The sequence below is a fragment of the Protobothrops mucrosquamatus genome, unplaced genomic scaffold (assembly GCF_001527695.2).
Source record: "Protobothrops mucrosquamatus isolate PMUCROS unplaced genomic scaffold, P.Mucros_1.0 scaffold2836, whole genome shotgun sequence".
Lineage (NCBI taxonomy): Eukaryota > Metazoa > Chordata > Lepidosauria > Squamata > Viperidae > Protobothrops > Protobothrops mucrosquamatus.
In genome coordinates this window covers 30574-46275 of record NW_015388868.1, presented here as the reverse complement: position 1 = coordinate 46275, position 15702 = coordinate 30574, and the positions used below count along the sequence as shown (strand labels likewise).

General features: G+C 37.4%; 1 protein-coding gene across 1 annotated transcript in view; it reads left to right on the top strand.

The window, feature by feature from the left end:
- Nucleotides 1-15702, top strand: part of ARHGEF3 (Rho guanine nucleotide exchange factor 3) — a 43783-nt gene that overhangs the window by 10128 nt on the left and 17953 nt on the right. The window contains exon 2 of the mRNA XM_015825847.1: nt 14777-14884. Within this exon, the coding sequence (XP_015681333.1) occupies nt 14777-14884 (108 nt within the window). The remainder of the gene's footprint in view (nt 1-14776; nt 14885-15702) is intronic.

The following is a 15702-nucleotide window of genomic DNA, read 5'->3' as shown; positions in this document are numbered from 1 at the left end:
GAAATCTTTGCCATTTCAGCAAGATACGAAACTTTCAATCTCCAGTCTTCCATTGTAGGCAGAATTGGGCTCTTCCAATTTTGGGCTATCAACAAGCGGGCAGCAGTTAGACAATAAAGCATCAAATTTGTTTCTTTTACATCTAAATCTTGCACAATACCTAAAAGAAACAACTGTGGAAGAAAAGTAATCCTTTTTTAAAAAATTTGCTGTAAGATCCACCACAATTGTATCCAAAAAGCCTTAATAACCTTACAAGTCCACCACATATGAAAAAAAGTTGCATCTGGATGTCCACACCTCCAACACTTGGAATCATAGTTCGCATAAATACGAGACATAGTTGAAGGGTCCAAGTGCCATCTATAAAACATTTTATAAAAATTCTCACGTAAATTTTGAGCTTGTACTATTTTTTGTTATCATTCAGCGAGGCTCTGGTAGTGGGATTAAAAATAATAATTCTGAGTTGGCCTATCTGAGAATTGGGTCCTTTATGTAAATAGGTTTGATCTTGAAGAACAATTCTATCTATCATGCTTAAGTAATTTTGATTGGATATTACAAAAAGGTAAATGATAGCCTTGCCAGAGTTCATCTGTTAGTTTTCCCATCTATTCAATCTACTGACCTTTATTAGAGATTGGTTACTTCTGACCCACGGCACTTTGAGCAGGACAGGAGAGGCTCAGTGCTGGAAGTACCAGGAAGTGAAGGAAGAGAGATAGATGGTAGCTTGCTGTAAACTCACTTTCCCTTCCAAAAATCAATGTGAAGGACTGAATGTGAAACTTATATTGACTTAGCCAATCAAATAACTGGCGCTTCCTTTTATTGTTCCATCATCTGCTCTATTTTAAACAGAGAATCTATTGAGCAAGTGAGTGGCAGTGTCAAGATGATAGCTTTAATTTTAATTTTCCTGTCTTTTTTTCTTCCTGCAGTCCCAAAATCTATTAAGGAGGAAAAGGCAGAGTTGCAATGCAATGCAATATTAATACTGGAATTAGCCTTTTGCAGGCACCATACTTTACCAAGAACATTGCAACATGGTATCTCATTTTCATGAAACTATTTGATTTATTTCCCATCTTTTCTTCAGGTGGTATATCTTGGGGTTTTCATTCATTTTATTACACAAAGCCACTCTGGATGGTAGGCTTAGCTGAAAAGTGGGACAAGAGAGCTAAAATACAATGAATTATTTTTTAGATTTTATGGCTGATGTGGGGTGTTACAGGTAGTCCTTGACTTATAACCATTCATTTAGTGACCTTTCAAAGTTACAACAGCACTGGAAAAAAGTGAATTATGACCACCATTCACATTTACGACCGTAGCGACATCCCCATGGTCACGTGATCAGAATTGGAATGCTTGGCAACTGGCATGCAGTTGCAGTGTTTCAGGGTCATGTGATCGCCTTTTGTGACCTTCTGACAAGCAAAGTCAATGGGAAAGCTAGATTCACTTAACAACCATGTTACTAATTGAACAATTGCAACGATTCACCTAACAATTATGGCAAGAAAGATTGTAAAATGGGTCAAAACTCACTTAACTGTGTTGCTTAGCAATGGAAATTTTGGGCTCAATTGCAATCGTAAGTCAAGGTAGAGGTAAAGAGATCCCTGCAAATTTTACTCCACTAGTTGTTGCCAAATATAGGGGGCGGTGCTCATCTCCGTTTCAAGGCCATTGAGCCAGTGCTGTCCGAAGACATTTTTGGGTTCTTGTGGCCAGCATGACGTCATGGAGCACTGTTACCTTCCCACTAAAGTGATACCTATTTATCTACTTGCATTTGCATGCTTTCAAACTGCTAGGTGGGCAAGAGCTGGGACAAGTAAGGGGAGCTCTCCTCATTGCGTGGCGCTTGGGTCTCGAACCTGGGCTGCCGGCTTTCCAGCCCACAAGCCTTGTGTCTTAATGGCTAAGTCACTGGGCCACCCCTGTAAGTTGAGGGCTACCTGTATAATTGTCGCTCTCTAGCCCTTTTTTTTGAGACTGTAGTTCTGTGCTCTGTTACCTTTGAACAAGCATCATGGAACACAGGGAGTACTTCCAAGGGCATTTCCATATAGGTACCATCACCAAACCAGCTTTGTTCTCAGTAAAATTAAAGAGGTAGGATCTGATTAGTAGTTAAATGAGAATTCATCAGGTAATCCCATGTTTATAGAGTAAATTTGAAAATTAAAACAAAAAAATTGAAAGAATTGAATGGTAAACTTCCTCAGTGCTACCAAGAAAAATGTGAGAATCAGTTCTTTGAAGGTTGCAAGTAAAACAGCCTGAAATTAGGCTAATCTTCTAATAATACAGAGATACAGCGGCAGAAATCATCCTGTCATGGTTCTGATAGATGAGACCAGTAGAAATAAGAACTCCAAGGCAATTGCTTTCCTCAAAGAACACATTTAATGGCTACATAGTGTCGCTCGAACAAAGGGGAAACCAAGACTGAAAGTTTCCCCCCCAAGGTTAGAAAGTAACAAGATGAACTTCCCACCCTGCAATATGTCATAAATCACAATCCCCAATTAACTACTTTGGCGGGCTTTCTAGTGGAAGCTTCAGCCCACCAAAACCTAGGTAGCTTGACCTTGGTTCCCACAGAACAGTTATTGTTATGTCTAAACTAAAAGAATACATCTCCCCCTTCCCATTGCTGTGGCAACCGAAAATGAAGTGAAGATGGCTGCAGCCAAGATTGTTTGAAAGTTGACACATCCTTTGTGTCCAAAAGAGTGGGTTCAAACTGTTATATCTTATGGGTGGGAAAGAGAAGTGCAAGGATTTGAATGTGGTTAGAATTCTTTCATAATGGTAGTTCCTACCTTGACTAATAAATTTTCTTAGCATTGCTTGTCTTGGAGAAGCTCTACCTATGCCAGCTTCCTGCTGAGGCAGTTAAAAACAATTTTGACATCACATGCCTATTTAAGAAACCAAGCTTCATTGAAAGGAGAGTTTACCTACTTTGCAAATCATGAATAAGATTATAGTTCTTTGCTCATATAGCCATATTGGGAAGAGAATTCATGCTTTTGGCAATTTGAAAAAAATATGGGAAGTGAAGCCTAATTCAAATGTTAAACAGAAAGCTGTCCAGTAACCTTAAACAAACAAGGGGATACTACACTTACTCCTTGCTCAACATTACACCATTAGCTAAGAATTCAATCTATTCTCGCACAATTTAGTTCCATCCTGTACCATCCTTGCTATATTCAGCATCCAAGTTTCAACTCCAGCACAAAAAACCCCATAATTCATACCTATTCATTTTATTACACACTTTTGTCACAATGAATATAATAATTTTACAACAGTAATTTTTCTTTCTCATATTCATGTTTTTCAAATACTTAATGAACAGCAAAAATCTGATCTGTGATGACCTCTCCCAGATTAAAGCTACACTGCACTTTCCAGATGTTGTACATTGCCATTTTCTAGGCACACTTAACAAATTCTAGTTTGTTTATCTTACATTCACTGTTGTTAAATTTCCTTTTGTGCAAGTGAACAATAACAGCATTCTTCCAATCTTCAGGCACAGATGCGTATTTACAAACAAATCACAGAGCCACTCCAAAAGCAAATCATATCCCTATTTTAACATTTCTGCTCCAATACTATCTACTTCTTCATCCTTACATTTTTCATCATTCTCTTGATGTTTTCTTGGGCACTTAACAGCAATTATTTCAATTCCAATCTTCAACTTATTGTTATTATTCTCATATCAATCTTTATTCCTTCTAGTATTCTCTTACTTCAATTTCAATCCAAATCATTTTATACTTTAGTTTTAATAGCATACACTCTGCTGGAAGATCTGCCTTAACCCAAATTTCTTCATCAAAGTTGCAGTTTTTCCTGCATGTTCTGTCTTGTTCTTCACTGTTTCTTGCTGTCTTTGCTTTATGTTCACATTATGCAATGTATTTTATTATTTTTGGCAGCAATCATTCTTATGTGCATTCTTCCATCATCTGTAGTCTCTGTTGAATTAATATTTCCATGAAGCATCCTTTTTCAGACAACATAACTCATCATATTTCTGTTGCATGCTCTTTATGATGTTCTTTTTCACTCTGTTCTAAGAACCTTCCATATACTCTTTCCTTTCCTTACAACTAATCCACTTTTCATTAAGATTGGATATATTATCTAATTGTATCAATAATTGTCTATTAATATTGTTTCATGATTAATTAATTGTGCCATCAGTGTCAACTCTTAGTGACCATATAGATTTTTTTTCATGATAGCAATAGCAATAGTACTTAGACTTATATACCCCTTCACAGTGCTTTACAACCCTCTCTAAGAGTCAGCATATTGCCTCCAATAATCTGGGTCCTCATTTTACCAACCTCGGAAGGATGGAAGGCTGAGTCAACTTTGAGCCCGTCAGGCTCGAACTCCAGACTATGGGCAGAGCTAGTCTGCAGTACTGCATTCTAACCACTGTGCCATTAGGTCTCATGATGATCTGTTCATAACCTTTAGACCAGGGGTCCCCAACCCCCGGTCTGTGGACCAGTCCCGGGCCAGGGCATGCCAACAACTGGTCCGCACAAACAAGCAAAGCCCCATCCGTTGGATGCCGACAGCACACAAAACTATGCACCTTCTGGTCCGTGGAAAAACCTCTCTCCACAGAATCGGTCCCTGGTGCCCAAAGGGTTGGGGACTTCTGTGTGAGACTCTCAACTCCTCTTGGAACCATGGGTAACAATTGCGTCTAGGAAGGCATTTGCACAAATCCTTCTTACATACCAATTGTGCCTATTCCTGGATCAGGAAGTCTGCTCACAGTGAGTCATGCCCTAGTCACCTTTCATCTAAACTACTCCAATACACTGTTCATGCACTGTACTGAAAGCCATCTGGAATCTACAGCTGGTCCCAAATGCCCTAGTCCAACTTTGAACAGTGCACCCAAATTGCACTGGTTCCTGATAAGTTTCTGGTTATCACCTATGAAGCCTTTCATGGTACTGGTTTGTATTATTTGCAGAACTTCCTGTGTCCCAATTTTTCTACTCATATTATGAGACTGGCAGAGTGGGCATACCTCAGGTTCTTCCATGAAACAGTGCCACTTAGTGGGACCAAGGGGAATGTCTCCTCTGTCTACCTTATGGAACAGCAGTCTCCTTGACCTTTCTGTCCTTCCCTAAACACGGCTCCTCCACCAAACACTAGGCTAAATTAGGATGAACATATAGAAAATGTAAATCTCTTGAAGGAGAAATACGTGAAGTGTTAATACCACTTTATAATGCCTTGGTAGTACGTATAGTCAAGGCCATGGTTTTCCCAGTTGCACTGTATGGCTGTGAAAGTTGGACCATAAGAAAGGCTGAGCGCAAAAGAATTGAGGCCTTTGAACTATGGTGCTGGAGAAGACTCCTGCGAGTCCCCTGGACTGCAAGGCGATCAAACCGGTTAGTCCTAGAGGAGATCAAACTTGACTGCTCTTTAGAAGGCCAGATCCTGAAGTTGAAACTCATGTACTTTGGTCACCTAATGAGAAGGAAGGACTCACTGGAGAAGAGCCTAATGCTGGGAAAGATTGAGGGCAATAGAAGAAGGTGACGACAGAGAATGAGGTGGCTGGATGGAGTCACTGAAGCAGTAGGCGTGAGCTAAATGGACTCCAAAAGATGGTAGAGGACAGGAAGGCCTGGAGGAGCGTTGTCCATGGGGTTGCGATGGGTCAGACACGACTTCACAACTAACAACAACAACAACAATGCCTTGGTAAGGCCACACTTGGAATACTGCATCCAGTTTTGGTCACCCCGATGTAAAAAAGATGTTGAGACTCTAGAAAGAGTACAGAGAAAGAGGATTAGGGGACTGAAGGCTAAAACATATGAGGAACGCTTGCTGGAATTGGGTATGTCTAGTTTAATGAAGAGAAGGATGAGGGGTGACATGATAGCAGTGTTCCAATATTTGAGTGGCTGCCACAAAGAAGAGGGAGTCAGGCTATTCTCCAAAGCCCCTGAAGGCAGGACAAGAAGCAATGGATGGAAACTAACCAAAGAGAGAAGCAACCTAGAACTAAGGAGAAACTTCCTGACAGTTACAACAATTAATCAGTGGAACAACCTGCCTCCAGAAGTTGTGAATGCTCCAACACTGGAAGTTTTTAAGAAGAGACTAGACAGCCCTTTATCTGAAATGGTAGGGTTTCCCTCCTGAGCAGGGGGTTGGACTAGAAGACCTCCAAGGTGCCTTCCAGCTCTATTGTTGTTGTTGTTAGTTGGCTTAAGTTGCTTCTGTTATTATTGTTACTTCTGTTGCTATTATCTCTGTTCTTTTGTTATCCTGCTGTTCTGAAGTCTTAACTGTATTATTTTATCTTATGGTTTTTATGTTTCTTGAAATTGTAAATTGCCCAGAGTTGCTTCTTGTGAGTTGGGCATTAGATAGGGAATAGAACATGCTTTTTATGAGATCTTGTCTCCTCATTTCCTATGTAATGCACTAAACCCATGTCATGCAAATAGATTCCTAGGTACCTCCAATTCTTCTCCAAAGAAGATGCAAGGAAATGGGGGGGGGGGAGAAAAAAGGACAAATAATTCAGTTTACCACTAGTGTTTTGTATACTTGGGTATAGTTTGAAAAGCAATCATAGATTAGACATTGCAAGCAGTTGCAAAGTATCTTATCCACAATTGTGCAATAAATTAAAGCACTTTTACATAAGAATTCTGTGCAAAACTGAAAGTAGCTCCATACTTCAGTGATCTCACTCAGCTATGTTTGAAAATTTAAATGATTTATTTTGGACCTAGCTGTGGCAAACTTGAAGCAAAACTAAATGTAGACCTTTCTTTGCAACTCTGGTGGGTGGTCAGTTTCCCCAGTACACCTCGGGAATTCTGAGTTTTACTGAGAAAAAATGGTTTGATTTCAGGGATTTTTTTCACTCCTTCAGTTCTAAATTTCAGGAGTATCCTACAGAAGAGTGATCCAATGTGGTTTTCTTTTAATGTATTTTTTCACTATAGGGTTTTGGTATATCATTTTTAATTTCACCCAGTGCTGATTTAAACTAATGTAGACCTCTGTCTCTCCTCCCACCACGACTGCCCATTGCTCACTACTAGCATCAATATTCCTATTTCCTTAACCATGTTGCACAATTAGAAATTTTGAAAGTAAAATACAATAACGGTGCCACAAATAGAGTGTCTACAGCAGAGACTTTCTATTTCATTTTAGTTACAACACCAGTAATTTATATTTGAAACAGAGGCTGCATATTTTAATTTTAGTATCTATTATTACATTATTAACAATTCTAGGTTCCGTATTTTTAGCCTTAACCCTTCTCTCAGTGTTATGGAAATAATCCTGACATTTATGTATTCCTGAAGTACTTCCCATATTTGGAGTCACTTGACTTGTATTTATAATTAGTTCATATGATGCTGTTTAAAATATATGTAGCATAATGGTTTTCAGTACATAATATTCAGTGCAGGAATGTCTATGGATTTCATCAGATAACAGGTTTAGGTGGTATTGATAGTGAACTAGAATTGTGATGAATGCTGCGATCCAAGCTAATAATGCCTCATTGGCATTATTAAAATTGGTGACACTTACTAATAACTACAAAAACCTTGGTCATGAAGAGCACCTCAAAGACATGTTAGGCTACAGTAGTCTTGTGTATGAGACCCAGTCTGAAAATAAACAAGGACTCTAGTTAAGAAATATGTGTGAATAATTATTTTTATCTAATTTTGCCATGGATGGTTTGCCATCTCAATTTTTTAAGACTATAAATATTGTTTAGCACCTATCCATTATATATGCCACTTTCAGTTGGGTATTTTTAATTTTTTTTTTGCTTCACAATGTGCTTGGAACAAGGTATGACAATTTTGGAATACCTATTCTAGAAATATATAGGATACAGTAACTTTTAAAACTTGATAGTTAAATAAAGTATCTTCAAATTAGTATTTGTGATTATAATTATTTTCTAAGGTTTAGTTTCTTCAGAACTGAGTGTAAAGCATGTTATAACCGAGCTCTTACTAATGTACATCAAAGATAAATTCTACAACCTTTAATAATGTTAATTTGGATTATGCATGACCAAAAGAATAACTGATACTTTCCTAAGTAAAATGGAATGGCACATGAATACATTTTAGAGTTAGGGTGACCTTCAGGATTTATCATTCTGAAGATTTTTTCCATTTGTGTATTATCTTACTGTATTAATAGAAAATCTTGGTTAAAAAACTTCTTAGTCATAAGCATGCTTATGTATACAGTCTTTATTAGGTGAAAAATAGCTTCCCAAGAAACAGCAAACGTAGTACAATTATTTTTGCAGTATTTGTGCTGATCACATTGTAATCTTTTAATACTGATCCAGGTCAATGCCATTCTAGTACTGAATCATCAGGAACAACTGGCTTATTTTCTGCAAGAAAAATAGGAATGGCTCTCCTTTAATTGTTCAGAAAGAAATGTGAAGGCAGGATAGTTTTTGCTGAAAGAACTGTATAGAAAACTAATAAATATTGTAAAAGAAATGTACTTTAGCCTGACACTCAAGACATTTTCTAAGGCTACATGTAAGAAGTGGTATGCTGGCGTTAGCTCATACCAACTCATGAGAACGAATTGTTAAATTTTCTGGATTTTTTTCAAGCCAGTCGCAAGCAGAACTGAGCCACTATACTTAGCATGCTGATCAGCTATTCTGCGGGTACCAGCAGAGAATGACAGTGGCAAAGGAGCTTGAAGAACCAGTTCTTAAACATTGACCAGCACACCACTGGATATAAGGCTATATTCTTTGCAATGGGAAAAAGTCTTAGTCCAGGTGAGAGCACATCTAGAAAAGCAGCATTTGGAAGACCGACTCAAGTGTCTGAACAGTGAACATAACAGGAGTTTTGGTGAGAGTTTGACAGGGTCCATGTTACAGAAGATTCTAAGAAAAGCCAACACAGTGCTGGGCTGCATTAACAGAGGGATAGAATCAAGATCACGTGAAGTATTAATACCACTCTACAATGCCTTGGTAAGGCCACACTTGGAATACTGCATCCAGTTTTGGTCACCGCTATGTGAAAAAGATGCTGAGACTCTAGAAAGAGTACAGAGAAGAGCAACAAAGATGATTAGGGGACTGGAGGCTAAAACATATGAGGAACGGTTGCTGGAATTGGGTATGTCTAGTTTAATGAAGAGAAGGACGAGGGGGGACATGATAGCAGTGTTCCAATATCTCAGGGGTGCCACAAAGAAGAGGGAGTCAAGCTATTCTCCAAGGCGCCTGAAGGCAGGACAAGAAGCAACGGATGGAAACTCATCCAGGAGAGAAGCAACCTAGAACGAAGGAGAAACTTCCTGACAATTAACCAGTGGAACAACCTGCCTCCAGAAGCGGTGAATGCTCCAACACTGGAAGTTTTTAAGAAGAGACTGGACAGCCATTTGTCCGAAATGGTGTAGGGTTCCTGCCTGAGCAGGGGGTTGGACTCGATGACCTCCAAGGTCCCTTCCAACTTGTTTATTATTATTATTATTATTATTATTATTATTATTATTATTATTATTATTATTATTATTATTATTATTATTATTATTATTATTATTATTATTATTATTATTATTATTATTATTATTATTATTAAACATGGATAGCAAAGGACATTTAATGGTTATCTACATGGTCATGTGCATTGTTTGACTTCTTGCCTGAAGAGAACCCAAACTATTTTCTGGATTATAACACACCAGGGCCTCGGGGAACTCAGATGAGAGCTATTTTAGATCAAATTGTTTAAAAATCTGACAGAGAATAATGACTGAGAAGGATGGGAAATCTTGTGAAACAATTAAAGGTACAATCGCAAGCAATTGCTAGTAGAAGGGGGAGGGAAAGATACAATCACAAGCTAGTAGTAGACTGTAAGAAAGATCAGTGTGGATATACACAGCTTCCTGAAATGCTAAAAAGAAAAAGGATATCTATAGGCAATGGAAGGAAGATTGTATAACCAAAAAAGGATATAAAGCAGTTGCCAGAAAGCTTAAAGTTCAGAAGGAGCTGAGGCTTGTGAAAAATACCCCAAACAACATAAAAGGCTCTTTCTGCTCCGTCAGGAATAAAAAGGCAAAGAAGCCGTAAGACTATTGCAAAGAAAAAGATATGAATTAATAATAGGAGATGGCAAAAAGATGAAATACTTGTGTTTTATATTTATCCTCTCTCAGTAATGAAAAAGAACTCTAGATAGCTAGTTGTCTTTAGGGGGGAAAATTAAGGTAAAAGAAATAGTAATACAAGGAATCCAGCATATAAGCTCTTTAATTTAGAATTACAATGATCTTAATAAATGTACATTAGGATAGAAATTTACTGAGACTCTCCCTCAAAGCACTGTGGTGCATTGGCTAGGAGGCAACTTTCTCCATTGATAAGGGGAAAATCTGCAGCTGTGTGTGTGTGTGTCTGTGTGTGTAAGGTCTTTCAGTCCTAGACCTACTCTTACACCTTTCTGTGCCCAATAGTGGGAAGAAAAAGTTGCAACTTGAAGATAGACAAGGAGAGAGCAATATAGCATTTCATTAATTTTAAATGAATCCAACTCTCCAGGGCAGGATGTATTACATCTGATTCTACTGAAGGTAAAACTAGAGGTGAAATTTTTGAGTCCCAGCGAAAAATTGGCAAGGCCTAGAAAAACAAGGAAAGCAAGCATCTACATCTTCAAAAGTAGAAGATGAAGGACCTAGAAAATTACTGTTTGACAACTGTTCTGGGCAAAAGCCTGAAGCAGACTACCTGTGAGCATTTAGACAGAAATGCAAAATTGACAAGAACCAGCATGAGTTTGTCGCAAACATGTCATGTTTAACTAATCTTACCTACTTTTTGACAGATGTATCAGCTTAATAGATTGGGGGTGGATGTGCTATCCCTTGATCTCAGCAAAAGATTTGTCAAAGACTCTCATAATATCCCCTTTAATAAAATGATAAGCACACAGGCGTAAGATACAGCTGTTAAATGAATTCATTATTGGTTGCATGACACACAAGTAGTTCCAGATCAGCCTGGTAAATAGTATCAAATGACATGTTACAAAGCTGTACAAGGCCTTCTGTTCAACATTTTTGTTAATGATCTGAACTGAGGGAGAGAATAACATTTGCAAGTGGTCAAAAACTAGGAGGAGTGGTTAACTCTTTAGAAGAGAAAGAGAAGGTTTAAAAGATCTATGCAAGCTTAAAGAATGGGATAAAATTTAACAAGTTAGTTTTCAGAGATTATTCCAGCGGTGTGTGAGATGCTGATTTATGAATAATTATTAAATACTGTAGCTGGAAAGATAACAAAGAAGGCCAGTCCTGTATCACCTTGAAAGACCTGGCATGATGCTACTTTTTCAACAACTGTCTTATCACAATAAGCCCTGATAGCAATCTAACTACACTAGTAGATTGGCTCTGCAGTATTCTCCATAGTCTGGCATTTACTAAGCTTAGGAAAATATAACTTGTATGTAAATATATACCACCTCTGAACTTTGTCTTTGATTTGAATGTCCTTTTAGAGATTTTTCCAGCTTAGATGCAAAATGGTGTTAAATGAATACTAACGGGGAGGATTGTCAAAGAGCAAGAGGAAATTATATGGCTGCTGAAAATTAATTTTGTACTAGGACGGGGAGTATTAATTCTGCAGAAAAGACCAAAGCAATTGGTCTTTGCCCATATGATTGGATAGTTTAAACTAGAGATAGCATGTAATCAGTGATCTGTCTCTCTCCATTGGCAGCCAGCTAAGCACAGAGGAAAAGAGAAGATAATCTCTGACAAAGAGGGAAGGCAGAAATGTGGCCTCATCCTTTGTTAACCTGCAGCCCCTGATAGAATACTTTGAAAGGACTTTGGATCTAGACAGAAAACTGATTTAACCTTCTTGCTTCTTAACTGCAAAGGTGCTGTTCATGAGCACATAATTTCAAAGATACTTTGTTTACATTTCAAAGGTTGGAACAAATCAGCATCTTCAGCCTCAAATGAGTTTTCCTCTTATTATCTGGAGCCTACAGTGTTTTATTTTTGTGAAGGTCGTTGTTCACAGAGAAAAAAAATCAGAGATAATTAACAAGAAGGAATTTCTAAACATCTTGAAGTTCTATGTTTTACTGCCTGGAATTACAGTGTAGAAATAACAAGTTTCTGATAATACCTGAAACGCAGTTTTGCTACCAAGCTGTGACTAGGTCTAGTTTGAATATTGTTTATTGATATCTGAAGAAAATTGATATCTGAAGAATATCACACCTTCTGAAAAGGAGATTGCAGCATAGCTCTGCCCCCATGGCATTTGGGACGTAGGTGCCTGGGACTGCAGTGGGACTGACGAGAATCCTTTCTCCGCCCCCCCCCCCCGGGAGAGCAGGGGCACACACAGCAGCAGAGGCATGCTAAGCAAGAAGCCGCTGAGGGCTTGAAGGGCCATTTAGAGGAGAACGAGAGTGAACGAGTGAACGAACACTCACAGACGTCCCTCCTGTGTTCAGTATTCTGGTGGTGCTGCAGTGGCGTAAAAATAAATGTACCATCCAAAAGACTGAGCTAAGCCATCGCTGCCGAAGACAAAGGAAATTGAATCCACCTTGGCTAAGATGAGGGCAAGCTGGCTTTTGTTGTTTGCAGAGCATCCACAATGGAATAGGGTCTTGATATATGGGAGGCTTTTTCACATTTTAGTGCCTGGCTTTAGGGGATATTGATAAACTTCAGCTTCATCTATAGAGAAATAAATACCTAGCTTTGCATTTGATTCTCCTGTCCATACCTGCACTGATGGAAATAGTATTTCTGACCAGAATTAAAGAAGCTACCACTGTCCTGGTTTTTGTTTGTTTGTTTTTGTTTACAAGAAGAATTGCCACAATGAATGTACTAACAACATATGGAAGATTACAGTAAGGTCTGGCTTATTTTCCCTGGGAATTTTTCCCCCTACAAACCTGGAATTACAAGGTGCTTAACTAAACTTCATAATTATGGCTGAAAAAGAGAGATGATTGTGCTTAAAATGTTGATTAAAATATTATTTCTGATGAGTTATTAAATTCATATCTTCTAAAAGTCCTGGGGTTTTTCTGTTTTTATATTTTTGGATTTTTTTTTTCACATCATCCGGAACATTTTGAGTTTTTCTCTCTCAGATTTTTGCCTTTTACATGTGCTGCCCAAGATCCCTTCAGTGCGGGATGGATATTAGGAAGGCAAGGGTAATCATCAACTTTAAAAATTATTTACCAGTTTTGTTTATATTTTTCTGGCATGCAGAAGTAATACTATTTCTTCAGAAAATCTTGACAGACACAGATTTAAACAGTATATATTATTTATGTATCCTACTCAATGCTAGATGTTTATTAAGTGTTTAAAAATAATAAATATACTTATATTTGTCAGTGCATTTAGATAAAGATAGGATGTTGAATAGTGTTAAATGTGCAAATGTTCTTTACAGATATTGTCATTTTAATGCTCTAACTTTTGTCTCTTTCAAAAGATACTTATTGAATAGAGAAATGTATAATGATTTGAGTATCAGCAGGGAGAAATATTTGAGGCTAAATATTTCTGTTTTTACACTATCTATGCCCTTCAGGAATGAGCTCATCAAAACATCCATAGCAGCACCTTTTATGTTATTAAAAGAGATAAGAAATTGTTTTGGGAACTGAATTTTGGAACAAAGTTGTTTAACAAAATGTAATTCTGCATACACTTTTTAAATAGTAAGCCCCATTTCAAAGAAAATATCTCACTCATTTTGGGTTATGTGTTCTCTACACACACACACAAATACAGTCTCTTGGAGCTGCAGACATTTCATGTTTGCTAGAGCTGGGTCTATTGAGAAAAAATATCTTTATTGAGGAAATGTATTGCTATAGCTTAGCCATCCCTAATGTTGCCTCCATATGTTGGACCACACTTCCCATCATTCCAGGTACCATGGCCAATGATCCAAGGAGCCACTTTAAGAAAGGGAATTATCAGGTATACTGCACTGAAACCAAAAGAATACAGACTTAAAAAAATTATCCCTAACACAAAAGGATATTACTTTATAAATTAAAAGAGAAAAACAAAGAAACCTCATAATTATTTGATGAAGATAACCCTGAGGAGCACGGTGAAGAGAGCAACTTAATCATGAAATACTGAGGGTGTTAGTGTATGTGTTGGGAGGAGAGAGTGCCATAAGGCGATAGTAAATGTGTCTGCATCAGAATGTAATACACAATATTTTAAAAGCATTCAAGAGGTACCCATGAGCATAACATTCTTTCTTTGCATTATTTTAGGAGACTTCCAGAGCCTCCACCCAAAAAAGGGCCATTACAAATCAGTGTCATACGAATCTGCTCAATCCTGTTATCTTCTCATTGTCACATGAGATCATCTAGATAGTAGGGTCTGAATGGAGTGATTGTTTGAGCCCCAACACAATATTAGGATAAACATGTTTAATGACCTGATTTAAGTCAGCGCTATCTTACAAAAAAAAAACACCTCCTTTACAGGTTAGAGCCCTGGGGGAGGGGGCTGACTGGCTAGGTAACATTGTTGTGGCTTTCCTCCTGCATTATCTATTCCTCTTATATTATTTTGTATTATCATTACAATCACCTGTATAATGAAGCTTATATGTAATTAATTTGTCTAAAATTTACAGGAGCCCAGTAACAAGCGGGTCAAGCCTCTTTCTAGAGTGACATCATTAGCAAACCTAATTCCTCCTGTCCGAACAACTCCCTTGAAGCGATTTGGACAGACACTCCAGGTATGTATGTATGTGTGTGTGTGTGTGTGTGTGTGTTTGTTTGTTTGTTTTATTAATTAATATGCTGCCCATCTCCCTGATAAGGGAAAGAGTGTCTTCAAAATTATTAAGTGGGATTTGGTGTAATGAATATAACTGTGTTTTCAATTTTTTTTGTCTTAAGCAAAGAGCAATTTTCCATACTGAACATACATACAAGTGAAAAATGCTCCCAAAATCTAAAAAATATAAATGATGTTTTTTTTTTTACTTTGGGAAGCTAAATGAAAGAGTTCTATTGTATAACAATTTATATTTGTAGGGTTGCTTGCTTTTTGTAAAACCCTTCTTTTTTTCTGACAAAAATGAGCATAAAATGTATTGTTAAACTATCATTGCATTTTAATTTCTCAACAATAGTTACGTAAAATATTCAACTGGAGATTTTTTTGGCCTAAAATGTGACTTTTATAGAAAAGAGTAATATTTAAATGTACAGGTAGAATTATTTTGATAATTCTGTTTTAATTTTAAATAGACAACTTTAATATTTGTGTTGAAGCCCAATGAACAGATTTTTTTTTCCAATTGCTGCAATCTACGGTACTCAGTTTTCAAATATATACTTAAAAATGCAAATTCAGGGCAAAATAATTATGATTTTAATGAACCAAGATCCAGTCATCTGTTTACATTTGTACAGACTGCATGAAAATGAATATTGATGAATCAACTGCTTTGATAATTTGAAGGTTAAATTATACATGAAAGCAGATCAGTATCGATTATATAACTAAGTAGCTGCTTTTGTGTAGCATCTTTCTGAGGAGAGAGAAAAC